The 16069-nt window shown below is 38.8% G+C and overlaps 1 protein-coding gene across 1 annotated transcript; it reads left to right on the top strand.

Moving 5' to 3' along the window:
* The first annotated feature begins 4811 nt into the window (after window positions 1–4811).
* LOC127176593 (BTB/POZ domain-containing protein KCTD8) lies at window positions 4812–9383 on the top strand. Its single transcript, XM_051128355.1, has 2 exons — window positions 4812–5034; window positions 8641–9383. Exon 2 carries the CDS (start codon window positions 8721–8723, stop codon window positions 9144–9146), a length of 426 nt encoding a protein of 141 aa, XP_050984312.1. The 5' UTR covers window positions 4812–5034; window positions 8641–8720; the 3' UTR covers window positions 9147–9383.
* The last annotated feature ends 6686 nt before the right edge of the window (window positions 9384–16069 follow it).

Raw genomic sequence — 16069 nt, 5'->3', positions numbered from 1 at the left:
TGTCTTGCTAACCGGCTAAATCATGCTTCTGTAGTTCTGTTGTTGACTGTCTGTCTGTCTCATTAGTTGGAGTAATGACAAAGGATGGCACACAAAGCGGCTTTCACACCGAATGTGGAAAGCGCTGCGCTATGAAACCCGTTCATTTCAATGAGGCACACTGCACTGGCCTTTTTTGGTGACTTTTAAACAGAGCAGTGTGTTACGTTTTTTTATGTTGCTAGGCAACCATCAAATCAGCAGTCCTGTCAGGCTAATCAAAGGATTACAGCACGAGCGCTCTAAAATCTTTGTTTTTTTGCTGTGAAGTAAACTGTCATATTAGCAAAAACCTTAAAAAAAATACAACTCCGGGTAACCTGCGATAGACACCAAAAGTTTCTCCTCCATCACTGCAGTCTCTGGACTTTCTAAGCAACGGTAAACTTTTGTCACCACAACGGAAGGCCCGCCTCTCCATTCATTCAATTGGACAATGAAAAAAAGCGACGACGTTGGGCGCTTTTCTGCTGAGTTGCTTTTTTTTTCAACTTCAGGCGCTCAGAGCGCTCCGGCAAAAATGTGAACATAAACAGCGTGCATAATGCTCACTGCCAATCAAAAAAAAGGCGCCTCTCACTGCAAAAACACGTTCTGTCTGATTGGGGCCTAATGCATTATACAATGTTAAAGTTTACAACATAGAGGTGTGCACGGTTCACTTACATAAGCAAATTGTGAACACTTTCCACAGTAGTCCGTGCTAATATGTCGACCAGCCACTTCAACCGTTTCATCGTCAGATTCCGGCTCGAATTGGTAAGGTAAAGTCAATGCCATCTTTTCTATGTATTGACAAGTCTCCAGAGCTGTCATTCAGTTATGGCAATGGGCGTTTCATTTTCGAGAAGTGCTCTATGCGGTAGACCAATCATAAGGGACTGCGCCATCTGACCAGTCAGTGAGGGCTGATTCTTCAAACAGTTCGCACGAGTCGTTTACGAATCATTTAGAAATGAGGTAAAATTAAATCTATTTTTGGAGAAAACTAAAGTGTTTTTTGACCTTGCATACATGTAAACCTGTTTTAATAGACTCATAAAACAATATTAGCAACCTTTAAAATGACATAATAGGGGCACTTTAAATAACATCTTGAACTGAGTTTGTTTCATAAGCATGATTGTGATGATGACTTTTCACATTTACGTCTGTGCACACACACACTTGTTAATGAGAGCCTTGTTCTCATAACACATTGAAGCTGATGATGGTGCTGTAAAAATGTGCCACTGTGAACAGATGGACTGCCTGGAAATGAGCTGATGAAAAGATATTTAAACCCACTTATAGATCTTTACATAACGGTCTAGAAAGGGAGCTCCCTTTCGCAGGTTCACTCAATGCTGCCAGTGACCCCTCCAACTGACTGACGATTATCTGGTGATGATTGTCCGAAGCCTGTGTAGATTCACACCAATACATTGGCTGATGCCACTTATAGCGCCATCTGAGGCATCGCGTCAGCAGTGTCATGAAAAGACGTGTGTGTGTCATCACTCCTCAGATTTCTCTCCTTCTCCTGTGTGTAACGCTTGGGCATTCATCATGCGCAAGTCGTGCTTTAATGGACTGGTTGAACTATTCTTACTTTGATATTTTTTAAATGAAAGCTTAGCTCGAGGCTTGTGTTCTTTTTGAGGAAAGAAACTGGCTGTCCCTCGCTGCTCTAGTTCTGCAGTTGCCAAAGTGCTGCATGATCTAGAGTTTTGGGGATCCGATGCAGAGCTCGAGGCTGTGGAGAGTGAGCAGACGCTCTCGACTTCTCTTGTTCTCTCCAAACCATGTGCGGCGTATTCTCAGAGGAGTTTGCACATTGGGAGTTGTGTTCAAGTCTGTAAGCCCGCAATGGGATTTCTTTTAACTTGTATATGTCTCTGTTTACTAACTCTGTCCCTGATTAGGCACTTGGGGCTACCAAATATTCACATTCAGTTCATGTGATAAATTGCTCCAAGGCTGATTTTGTTTTGTCTGGTACACCGTGTGCCACCTTTCAGGTCATAATGGTGAGTTTTGAATATGATCATTTTTTGTTCATGCTTCACGCAGTAATGCGTGACTGTCCTCACTGTTATGATTACAACAGCCTTTGTGGTACATGTGGACCCCTCATACTGAGAAACTTTCTCCTGTTTTTAAGTGCATCTGCCTTTCTCCTTGCTATCCTTTGGGATTCTTTGTCAGTTTTGCCACGTTCCTTGTTTCAGACAGCAACAGTTAAACTGTGCATTTTTAATGATGCTTTACTTGTGTACTTTCTTGCAACAACACCTTTGGAGCACAGGAACTGTAGTTCAGTTTGCACAACAATTGTGGTTACAACAATGTTGTACAGAGTCACATCCACTGCTTTCTGTGACAGTTCTGTGTTCTGCAGCAGTTTTCACGCTTATGCCCGTGTAACTGCACCCTTGCTCTTTTATTGGCTGTAGATCTATTATGACTCCTCCCATTGAACTTTCCCTTGCCCTGCATCTGCTCTCTCATTGGCTGTAGGTGTATTATGACGCCTCCCACTGAACTTTCCCTTACCCTGCATCTGCTCTCTCACTGGCTGTAGGTGTATTATGACTACTGACCCTTGCCCTGCATCTCCCACTGTAGGTGTATTTTCCCCACTGCCCTTACCCTGCATCTGCTCTCTCACTCTGCTCTCCCACTCAATTTTCCCTTGGCTGTATTGGCTGTAGGTGTATTATGACTCCTCCCACTCAATTTTCCCTTGCCCTGTATCTGCTCTCTCATTGGCTGTAGGTGTATTATGACTCCTCCCACTCAATTTTCCCTTGCCCTGCTGGCTGTAGGTGTATTATGACTCCTCCCACTCAATTTTCCCTCTGCCCTGGCTGTAGGTGTATTATGACTCTGCTCCCTGTATCTGCTTGGGCTGTAGGTGTATTATGACTCCTCCCACTCAATTTTCCCTTGCCCTGTATCTGCTCTCTCATTGGCTGTAGGTGTACTATGACTCCTCCCACTCAATTTTCCCTTGCCCTGCATCTGCTCTCTCATTGGCTGTAGGTGTATTATGACTCCTCCCACTCAATTTTCCCTTGCCCTGTATCTGCTCTCTCATTGGCTGTAGGTGTACTATGACTCCTCCCACTCAATTTTCCCTTGCCCTGTATCTGCTCTCTCATTGGCTGTAGGTGTATTATGACTCCTCCCACTCAATTTTCCCTTGCCCTGTATCTGCTCTCTCATTGGCTGTATGTCATCACTGATGTAATTTCTACCAAGCAGCGATTACTGGGGTTCAAACACTTTAAGGCATTTATGCACATATGAAAAAATACATTATTTAGCAAGGCTGTAACCACCAAATCAATGGTTTAAAAAAGCAAATCCAGGTAATTTACCATAGAAATATTATGTTTTTTTTTTTTACATTTATGACTGTTATAGCACCAGCTGTGGTCGGATTTCCTTTAAACTCTGCATGCTTGTTTAGAATGACCTGTCACATGTTCATAGCAGGTTTTGTGAAGTTTTGAGTTTTCCTTTAGGTTTTATAGGACAGGCCCCTTTTCTAAATTACCCTGTTATAGTGTTCCAAAGGGTAAATTTCAAATTTTTTTTTTTTTTTTTTTTATTGACCTAGAGCAGTGGTTTTTAATCCTGGTCCTGGGGACCTACTGGGGTCTTCCTTATCTGATACACTCAGTTCAGTATTTGGATCTCTCTCCTAACGAGCTGATGATCTGAATCAGGTGTGTTAAATAAAGGAGACACACAAGATGTGCAAAGCAGTGGGTCCCCAGGACTAGAATTAAAAAACACTGCTCTAGGTCAACAATTTAAAAAAAAAAAAAAAAAAACTATTTGATTGACAACAGTGGTTTTAGACGAAAAAGTTGTCCAGGATGAGCAGTTGAAATGACACTGGATTTCTTTCAAATTTCTCACAGACCTTTGGGCCGTGAGTCGAACATGAGTCAAACGTTTCGTTCCGATCTGCCTCCATTAACATTGTCTAATAGGTGCTCAAACTTCATCGGCCAATGGCGCCCATGTTTTTTGAGATGTCAAATGTCCTTTTAGACGTGTATTTTTTTTTTTTTTTTGATAATTATTGCTATTCATTCTCCAGAGAATCTTTCTGCACCAGAGAATCTTTCTGCACTGGTTTGGTTCTGATCAGGTGAAAAAACTAGGACTAGTTTGCTAAAGTAGGTTTTGCAAAAAATCCAAAGTACCTGAAAACCTGAGGCATAAGCCAAGAATTCCAACGACATAAGTCACTTGAGCCTGCGACTGACGGTTTAGGAGTCATGAGCGATTTTGTACTTTTGATGGCTGTAGCGCCCCTGTCAGGCCAACTGGGGCGAGTCTTGGTCAAGTTGTAGGTGGTATAAGTACCATCATCCCTCCATGTTGAAAGTCTCTATGACTTAAAGGGGTCATCTGATGCCCATTTTCCACAAGTTGATATGATTCTTTTCTTAATGAAAAGTCTATAATATACTTTGGTTAAAAATTCTCAATGGTAGTGTAAAACAACACCCTTTTTACCTTGACAAAATCAGCTCTGCAAAAATCATCACATTCTGGTCGAGGCTGCTTTAAATGCAAATGAGCTCTGCTTGCCCCGCCCCTCTCTTCTCTCTGTGGAGTGACGAGCCTGTTTACTTTAGCCGCATTTAGCCGAGTTTAGCCGCTAAACTTGCTAACTAGCACATTATTAGGAAAGGCGATCGCAAAGATTCATAAAAAAAAAAAAACCCTTATACTCACTTCTGCTGTAAGTGAAGCTGGATCATGAATGATTCATGTGAACATAGACGGATATATGTAGATCGGGAGGCGCATTCCCTTCACAAACAAACGTAATCCACTGCATCTTCAGCGGCTCAGATGTCAGGAGTAAATGACGACCACTATGTTCATTATTACATCCAGCAACACAACACCTCAATCGCTCAATTCTTGTCTAACTTACATCCCTGCTCCGGCATCAAAACATGGAGGTCGGACTGTTACAGCTGATCTGAGGTAAGACGCTCATGTCAATCAACTATGGTGGGAGCGGCCTCTGTGGGTGTGACGCCACAATGACAGGCATCTGAGAATGGCTCAGTTGGAAAAAAGGGATATTATTTTTTACAGATTAATTAAAAACCACTGCATGGATTTTTACCATTACAGGGTAGATTTGTACATACACTGTCAACACACATTAATGTTCAAACAGCATGTAAAAGTGAACTTAGCATTCGATGACCCCTTTAAGGTTTGGTCTGCACAATCAGTTTTACATGGAGATTGCTGATCCTTGGCCATTCAAACAATTACAACAGGGTTTCAGTGCTACACGCTTGAACCCCTAATAATAAAATAAAATAAAAACACATGCCCATTATGTGACTCTGAAAAGTGATATGTTGACATGTTATCTAAATATTAAGTGATGCAGTGGCTCTGTATTTATTCATCCATTAAGGGGATTCAGAGAAATTCATGAGAGCTGCAGATTTTCTCTCCCACACTTCGAAATCTCACAAAACACGCACCATCCCACGTTATATGGACACTCATTTTTACACACACACACACACATACACACATATTGGTAGAGCAGACAGATAGCAGGCAGTACTGGAATGTGCAGAGTTTTTTTTTTTTTTTCTGTGAGGCAGTCATTTTTGTTGTTATGTAAGCAGGTTTCAGTGCCGATGAGCTTGTGGCTGAATGAGGGTGTTTATGTGTGTGATTGGAAGCAGATGAAATGATGCCAGAGCTCGAACACAAGTGAAAGCCAGGGGCATTTTCTCAACGCCGTACACAGCTGATCGTTTTCTCACACTTTGCATCGCTGATATAACAAACAAACATCAGGGGACGCAAAACAGATTTGGCAGCATGTCCTCCTGGAAATCTTCCCAGCAAATCCCATGTCCTCATTCCCATATAAACAGCACCCAGCCTGGATCAGCTGTTTTCCACCTGTACATATGTGATCTGTACTCATCACTTTTTCTCCATGCATGTGGTCAGTGCAGTAGCAGATATCAGGCATAAAGTTGCTCCAAATGTAATTGGACACTTATTTCACAGTTAAGCGCAAACCCAATCTCATAGCTTCATTGGCCAGCTCAATCACACAGTTCTTTATTAACAAACATTCAGGTTAGGGAAGGTTAAGGTTAGGGAAGCAGTCGGCACTGACATGACCAATGAAGTCTTCAGAATTGGTGCCGGAGCACTTTACTGGTTTAGGGAAAGAAAAAAGTCACTGCATTAGATAAAACATTAGATAACAACAAAACAAAGTATGTGCAATTAATCTTAAAGAAAGTAGCACAAGCACATTTGTCGAGCAAAGTATTTCACAACATGTGAATAAATGATTTGAAACAAAATGAAAAAATGATGAAAACAATAGATGTAAGGTTAGAAAATAAGACAAGTATCAGCACTTTGTGCTGAAGAATTAGTGTTCACAGTTCATGTGATGAACGACATCTGTGTGAACGTGAGGAGAACTGCCTTCATATATCCACTAAAACTCAGCAAAACACCAGCTGATTAAAACTCATTGCTAAAATGACTTGGAGAAGTGATATTAGTTCTGAGAAAAGCACAGATGACATTTGCTTTGATGTTTTAAATCTAATGAAATAACATCTAGACATTTTTGAGAGTGACTTAAGTGTCCAAATCCATTTTCAAAGCAAAGACAACGCTTTGAAAATGCAAACAGAAAAAGGATGTAATTGGATATTCTGTGTGAAGTCCCTGTGTCCTCTGCAGGAGGAGCTCAGAAGCAGATGGACCTCTGTGAGGATTACCTGAGCAGTGTTTACACTGTCCAAAACACCAGATAGAATTCACCTATTGGCTAGTTTATGCAGTTTGATGTCCTAAAGTGAATATGTCAGGGAATGATTGTTTGCTTTCAAACATGCTTTTTGGTAACACTTTAATTCAATAATCCACTTTCCCTGTTGAAATATCCAGCATATGCTGGTTAGGTGTTGAGATGTTTTAAAGCATGCCTGCTGGTTTGAGCTGGTCATGTGCTGGTCCTAATCTGGTCCTGAGAAGGAGCTAGTTGCTTAGGACCAGCACATGACCAGCTAAGAACCAGCTTAAACCAGCTCATGACCAGCTCAAACCAGTAGCCATGCTTTAAAATATACCTAACCAGCATATCCTGTTTTTTTTTCAACAGGGTTAGACATTCTACTAACTATGAGTAACTTTGCAACTCCATGTCAGCTAGCAGTCATTAAAGTATTAGTAGACTGTCCGCTTAATATCTGCAATTTATTTTGTTGCTCCACCAACAGAAATTCAACTAACTTTGCAAATACATGTCAACTTTTTCCACTAATACTAACAATAATCCTAACTCAAAAGTGCCATGTAGTCAAAAATGGTTGTGTTTAGTGTTGGGTAAAGGTATGGCTGTCTAATCCTAATATAAGTCAACCCCCCAACCTAACTCTACCTAATGCTCACTCACAAAATGGTGGTGGTGTAAGACCTAAAACCAAGCAAATCCAACCCAAAACCAAGCAAAACTGAGCAAAATCTAAGCAAACACCACACAAAACTAACAAAAAAACACCATGCAGTTGGGCTACTGGGGCAGAACCCAGGTGGACTGAAAGAACAGCTCACAAATATAACACACACTGAGTTTCATTCCAATCAGACCCTCCTTAAGCAAAATATACCACATAGCTGAGGATCGTTCCAGAGTGATCAGTAGCTTCTACACTGTAAAAAAAAAAAACACGTTTAAAATAATTTGTTACCCTGCAGACTTAAAATTTTAAGTTCAGTCAACTCAAATAGGTTTAGTCAACTTGAAATGTTAAGTTGTACTAAGTGAAAACTTTGATATTTGAGTTGACTAACCAAACAATTTGGTTTGTTAAACCTAAAAGCTGGGCTTGTTACCCAGCTGCCTTAAAATTTGAAGTTGAATGAACTCAAATATCTAAGTTTCCCTTAGGACAACTTAACATTTCAAGTTGACTAAACTTTTTTGAGTTGACTGAACTTAAAAAAAAGGCAGCTGGGTAACAAATTATTTTAAGCTGAATCAACAAATTATTGTGTAGCACATAAACCTAGCCTAGCCTGGACCAGGCAAAAACCACCAAGAGGTGGCAGCACTGAGTCCAAACTGACATCAGATGAATGCTCCTTTTTATCCCTATAGCCTTAACCCTGACCCTAAATCTTAACAGTCTACTAATACTCTAAAGAGAGTTAGTTGACATGTAATTGCAGTTACTTGTAGTCAACAGAATGTCTAAAGTGGACTATCAAAATGAAGTGTAACCTACTTTCTGTAGACTAAATGCTCTAGATTTGCATTATTTTCCTATTGCATGATTCCAGATATTTTTGTCTGTTATAAAGCGAATGAAACACGATCATATTGAAATTATGAAAATGTTTAATTTCATAGATATTTAATTTCTTTCTCAAACAATTTTTGTGTAATCCTTAGTATTTTAAATCAGTACTCAATTTATAAAAAACCTCTTATGCATAAAAATAATCAACTCAACTGTTGTGCAATAGAATATTTTGTATCTGGAGTGTGACTCATTTATTTATTTATTTATTTTTTTCTATTGACAGGTGGTAAAGCATCCATACTGCCCTGCTTCAGCGATCCTGATATTGACAGAGAAGCGGAGGAGACCATATATAACCCACATATGTCCAACATCTGTAGCCAGGATGACACGAACATTGCCTTTGACCTGGACAATGAATCTCTTTCGGACCCCCTTCCACCTCTCCCTCCATCCCTTCCACCCCTGGACAGCCCTGAACTGCCTCTGCCCCGGGAACCGAGCCCCCTTCCACTGCCCACTGTCAGTCCAGCACGACCCACCACTTTGCCTCTAAAAACACTGCCCCGACCCACAACCAGCAGCACCACGGCCTCCACCACCACCGCCGCCATCACCAGGGAGAATGGAGGACCGCTCAGCAAAGACCCAGAGGAAGAGGAGAAGAAGCTGATGGAGGAAGAGCTAAAGAAATGCATTGATGATTTCAGGAAAATACGCATCCCAAAACTTTTCCCAGACCGCAAGAGACACTGGCAGAGTGATCTGCTCAAAAAATATAATGCGTAATACAGATAAACCACCCTGTTGTAAACAACAGCATTGTCTGGGCTCTGGGTCTGGTTGCACCAGCTATTAATAAGTTACTTTGCCTAGTTATAGCATAAAGGAGTACTACAATTCACACTTTGACTCTTCAACACACACCTGATCAAAACAGCACACCTGTGTGTTTCAGACTGTGTTATGCATGCCAAAAAAAAAAAAAAAAAAAAATCCATCTAAATGCATTTTTGTGTATGTGTGTGTGTGTCAGTATTTATTGCTTTGTAATAATTAAAATTCACTTGCTGAATATTACTTACTTAAAGGAGATGTTCACTTGTAGAACAAAAATTTACAGATAATTTACTCACCCCCTTGGCATCCAAGATGTTCATGTCTTTTTTTCAGCATGAATACCCATACCCATAAATTTAAAAAAAAAAAAAAAAAAAAAAAAAGTTTATATACTTTTTAAACTCAAATGCTCGTCTTGTCTAGCTCTGCGTGAACTCTGTGCATTCCGGGTCAAGATAGTTAGGGTAAGTTGAAAAACTCCCGTCTCATTTTCTCCTCCAACTTCAAAATCATCCTACATCACTGCAGAAGCACCGAACCAGTGTTTACAAAGTGAACATGCAAGGAGGGTCAAACACCCTTTACAAAAAAAAAGGTAAAACAGCTTTGTAGGACCATTTTGAAGTTGGAGGAGACAATAAGAAGGGAGTTTTTCGACATACCCTAACTGTATTGACCCAGAATGCACAGTTTTCACGAAGAGCTAGACAGGATGAGCATTTGAGGTTAAAAAGTATATAAATTGTACATTTTTTTAGAAAATAACTGATCATTTTGCTAGATAAGATTTTGCTCCCTTGGCTGGGATCGTTTAGAGCCCTTCGAAGCTGCATTTTGGAAGTTCAAACTCACAGGCCAGAAGTCCACTATATGGATTCCTGAAAATCTTCCTGAAAAAATATAATTTCTTTACAACTGAAGAAAGAAAGACATGAACATCTTGGATGACAAGGGGGTGAGTACATTATCTGTACATTTTTGTTCTGGAAGTGAACCTCTCCTTTAATTACCTATTATGTTATTTTATGATTAAGTATCGATGATTATTTTTGTTTTGTTCTGTTCGGAATGACATGAGGGTGAGTAATGATTTTCATTTTTGGGGTGATCTATCCATATCAATACATCAATACCTATGAACAGCTGGTGCAACCCTACGCTGGTCCCGGCATGGGATGCTGGGTACCCCACCAGAATGCTTAATTAGCAAGGTCAAGCTTAGTTTTGTTGGTCAGCATTTTGGCTATGCTGGTCCTTCAGCTTGACTGCATCATTAACATGCAAAAACTGTTATGTGTATTGATGCTGATTTAGGATTGTCTTTTCAGCATTACAATTGTGAAAGTACAAGTGTGAAAATTATTTTTGACATCACAAAGTTTTTTGTTTGAGTCCAGAGTCTATTAGCAGTTTACTATATAAACACATTTTCCTTAAAACTGATTTGTTTAAAAAGTATCAAGACATTCTGAATTAAAATGTTTGTGTCTTTCAGGCTGGGTTTGGTTTTTAAATGCATTGGTTTATTTTTAGCCTTTGATGGTCTGAGATTTTTTTTTTAACATTTTTTACATCATAAACTGAGTCTGATGTTTTGTGTAGGCAGAAAACATTCTTGGATCCTGAATAAATTATGGTAAATGACATTTATTGGTTAATTTAATAGCATGGACAACAAGTATATGAAACCAAATAAATCCTGCAAATTTCTGTAATAGTAAATAAAGCAATAATACCTTAAAGCTGAAGTGTGTAATTTCTAACTATTTCTGTGTCAGGATAATCAAACAAACAGTGCACAAGAAATTGCTGGATTTGCGTTTTTACACATTTAAAACGAATCAAAAGACATGTTTGCTTTTTAATACATTTCAGTGACTTAATGTGATGTAATGTCAACAGAGAGCAACACAAGGAATTTACTACATAGACAATCCTCGCTGTAGTAATCCTGCCAATCCAAGTTACCCCAAATAACCTGGGGTTGAGTGTCTCGCTCGAGGACACAATGGTAATGACTCTATCTCTACCTCTGTCTGGGTCTAGCAACCTTACCAGCCCTGAGCCGTAACCACTACAACACACTACACACATAGACTGGGCTAATGCATTGAAGTAAGCTCCTGAATCATCTGAAACTTAAAGAAATATTAATAATCTGGTTGGACCAGGTTTGACATCAAACACAGTTGATCACTTGCGTGATAAATTAAGGTCAGCCAGCCTACCAAATTTGGCTAATGTGACAGCACCTTCAGAGGAGCTAAGGATGCGCCCACAGAAAAGCGCTTTTATAAGAAAGGCAGTATTGAATAAATTGGCAGAGAACTAGGCTTAAATTGCTATTTCTGTACTAGAATGTAAACAGATGGCACTTGAAAGCATACCACATTAAAACAGGTCTCTATAGTATGAAAAGAAAGACCATATTGTATTAGAGAACTCCGTTCAAAGGCCATACCCAAAGTTATCATGTCTTCAGCTGGGGATGCTACACACTGCCCCAAGCCTCAGATAGCAGATCGGTTCTGACCTGAATTTTCTAAGGAAATCCCTAAAGGAAAGATATTAGATCCAAGAACCATATGGCCGGAATAGTGCCACCAGCAGAAGATAAACTCTTTCCACACACTTGTAAAAATCTCAAGAAGCAGTCTCATTGTGACAGGAAGGCATGCAGTTGTTGTCCTCAGCCATGCATGTGCCAGAGTGTCCAAACTTAGAGGTGCTGGGGGCGACAGGGAGAACCAAAGGATTTTTTGGCTCAAAGTGAACAATCTACCTCTTCCCTGAGACTCACCTGGATTGAGTATACATGGTCTATTGCCTTGGCAACAAAAACTCCCAGGAGATCATTCTTAGAGCCAAAGCAATGTCTATGCAGTTTGTGAAAGTACAAAGTGTCAAGGCCAGGCCAAAGAAAGAACCAGGAACTGGCAAGCTTGCCCCAAAACAAAACTGAAGATCTTTGTGTTTTACAGTGAAGTTCACAAACTTTGAGAAACAGGCATGTCCTCTAATGCCTCTCTCCAACAGAAAGTGCATTTGTAACAAGCTTCTGGATTTGAACACAGCTCTTCTGGCATGAGCGAGAGAAACAGCAATCCCAACAGCCCTTGCTCATGCGGGAACTGTAGAACCAGAAAGAAAAAGATTACGCTCCTCCTTTTTCTTGAAAAGAAGGCAAGCTCGCAAGCAGTTCAACATTAAGCACAGCTTCTGAATGGCAAAAGCCCAAACATTTAACATGAGCATCATCTCTCATAATGAACAAAACAAAAAGAAGCACACACATCCTAAACACTGGGGTCGCCAAAACACGATAGCTCTTAATCCCACAAATACAAATAGAAACATAAGCACAGGCCATGAAAAAGAAAAGAAAGGACTGATGGCACGTGTGCATCCTTATGCCAGTGAATTGGCTGGTTTCTATATGGGTTTAGACAATCATCACACCTGGGGTGTGTTCCTATAATAGCTATGACATTAGCTATAGAAGCTGTGCCAAGTAAAGCCATGAAAGGGAACTTATTTGTGTGTTAATGTCCTCCAGACTAGATTATTGTAATGCCATACTCGGTGGATGTCCTGCAGGCTCAATAAATACGTTTTAGCTGGTTTATGACTATAAATGTAATATATGTAAACAGGAACAGTGCTGTCTACTTTATAGAGTCACTCCAATAAAACTGCCAAATGTAAGCTGTTCATGCATATTTAATTATATTTATCCTGAGGGTTCTAGAGACAAGGGACATTCAATGGATCAACATCTGCATCTCCTTAGCCCTCTGTAATAGACAGCACAGAGGATGAACTGCTGCAGCTGCTCTACATCTACCTGCACTACATAGACCTCAAAGACACTTACACTCTAATTTCAAAGTTTAATAAGTGCAGTAATGTATCCACTTAATTACTAGGGATTATATTTGGACTGTATAGCCAAAGGAGAACTGACGTTGCCCTGGAGTCTCCTGGTTTCTCCCAAGGTTGAATATGGAATCTTTTTTTGTTGTTGTTGTTTGTTTTTGCTTCAGTCGCATTTGGATTGCACAGTAGGGGACTAGAGATACAATGTATGTCTGGGGCGATTTTTAGGCTATTATAATATATATATATATATATATATATATATGATATATATATACACAAAATTATGGTTTGCATTTCTAGTACAACCCTATTTCCTTAAGTATGCGAACCTTATTGCACATGCACTGGAATATGCATTAAATTGAACGTTAAATTTTCAAATGAAAATGGCAACATGACCGCTGCCGCAGTCTACGGATTGAAAAAGAAGAATGCACTGAAAGACAGGAGGAGCCGTTTGAAGTTTGTCGCAACTTTCTTATGAAATTTAAAGGGAACTGAGGCAATCATGAAATCGTGTACAGTTTATAGAACTAATCGCTATAGCCCCCCCTAAAAATGGTCTAGCGATGCCCATGTTGTATGTATTATAACATGACTTTCTACTAACTTTTCAGATAAAAAGCTTAAGGGTTGGCGAAATAACCCTTAAACCCCACTGGTTATATTCTTTGAACAGTTGTAGTAGGAGTAGGCAAGTAATGTAATGTGAAAAAATAAAAAACAAAAAACACTAACTTAAGATTTTAGAGCTTTAGAGAGAGGGAAGATACAAAAGTGTCATATTCCAAAAATATTGAATATAACTAAAGCATGACTTCATTATGCAGTATTCGATGTATTGAGCCACTTGGACAATCTGCTTAACTTTTGTGTTTTACTGAAGAAAAAAAATCATATGGGTTAATAAAGCAAAATATCTTTTTTTATATTTTTTAAAGGCCTACTATTCCCTTAAAAATTTGAAGACTTTTCCTGCAGTCAATCTATAATTTGGCAGAGCACTGCTGCCCCCTCCATCAATAATTAAATAAACATATGCCAGTGAGTCCTTCGTCCCTACAACCCCTTTAAAAAAAAAAAAAATACATCCATCTCAACTGAACTGAATTTATGAGTCTTGCTGATTAAATTGTCTTTTGATTTTGTATTTTATTTCAGAAGCGGCCAGTAAAAATATATTAAATGATTTTATATTTGTGTATCTTCATCAAACACATCTAAATTTTAAAAATATTAGGTGTTTTCCATTTTGACTGCGCGTCATCTTACCAATCGGTGGAATTTGCCACTTGCAGTCGGACGAGGAGTTGAAGTCAAACTAACTCTGACAATGTTTTAAATCACAAAATGGATTAGATATAAATATGTTTGACTTTTACATCTATTTTTAGCAACCAGAAACACTTTTTAACAAATAAGGTACAGTATGTGCTGCATTATACAGTGCCTGTATTTACAAGAAGTTCAAAGTAAGCCTATATTAAATACCAAAAAAGTAAATTCTGCATTGTTTTCACAGTGATATAGTAATATAAACTTCTACAACTTGTCAAATAAACAGAATTGTAAACTGTGCTGGGATGTTCAAACAAACCAATTCTAATAGATAGCAGAGATAGAAGTACAATAAAATGAGGTGAAGGTTAGATTGTTTTTAAGGAAACTGTGTATATAGGCTACATGTTTTATTACCCTCCATTTGTTTCAAGGCATGAACTTTTTTAAAAGTGAATCTGTTCTAGTTTGATGCAGTAGCTCATCAGAGTTTATTGCCTTATCAGCTCATTTCCCGTAATTGGCATCTGGCTGTAGGAGAAATGGCTGTCAATCAAAGCCCTGATAACAACTGCCTTTCATTTTATTTTTTTCTTACCCCATAAATCTAGTCACAGAAAGATATGATTTTGACATGCTTAATATATTGCATAATGCAACCACAATTTACGACATAAATATCCACAAAATACCATATATAAATTTTATTAAGGTTATTAACATTAATTTATTCAGAATGTTAAAGTCTGAATTTCCAGATAGAAAAGTACAGCAGAATACTACTTGATGTTAGATACTGCAGTCAGATAAGGCCGAGACACACCAGGCTGACGTAGAGCGACGACAAAAGCATTGTTGTCACTTTGTTTTGACTGGGTCTGAACCAAAAAGCTGCAAACTAGCATGGGTGTTCTGCACGTGCGTGTTAAGAATTATCTGTCTATATCAGTAGCTATCAATAATATATAGTTGTCATTCAAAAGGAGAACCTGAAACAAGGATATACAGTATTTATGGAGATATATGAAACGTAAACAAAGCAGCGCTTGCTTACTATTTAGAATATCAGTTGTGCTAATGTAGCACGCCCACCGTCCAGTTGGCTGTACTGCAGTGAAATCTAAGTGACAGAAATAATGAGACGGTCAAAGTTGCGTTGTTGTTCAAAGCTGAGCCGCTCTAGTAATGACTTTATTACAATCATTTAATCACAATGTCTTGTAACTTCATGAATATCTCCATACAGCAATACTGATTCTTGAAGTCTATACATGTGATCCAGCAAAATCAATAAACAGTGTCTTCTGCATAACCAAACCCTTGTCTTGGCTCTTTCTTCATGCTTTCACTTTTTATATAGTACATCCATAAAACATATTACTGGAATCTAATTAATACTTTTTCACATAAATTGACATAAACATTAGGCTGTTTCTGTAAGCTTCATATAAATTAAGCATTTGACCAAACGTCCATATAAACATTAAATGTATTAATCAAAGTATTATTCGTTTGAAGTGAGCTAACTCTCCGTAATACAAAAATAAACAACTACATTTGATGAGCATAACCAATATTTTTAACCAATACTGTATTTATACAAAACGAAATAATTAGTAATATCCTTTTTGTAAACTTTAACACACAAAAAAACGTAACAGTAGTATGGGATTTCAGCGTGCTGGAGCATTTTTGTTACCTTAAAAGTTAATATA

Source organism: Labeo rohita, chromosome 14 (genome assembly GCF_022985175.1).
Source record: "Labeo rohita strain BAU-BD-2019 chromosome 14, IGBB_LRoh.1.0, whole genome shotgun sequence".
In the NCBI taxonomy this organism is placed as follows: domain Eukaryota; kingdom Metazoa; phylum Chordata; class Actinopteri; order Cypriniformes; family Cyprinidae; genus Labeo; species Labeo rohita.
This window is presented reverse-complemented; position numbering and strand designations above follow the sequence as displayed.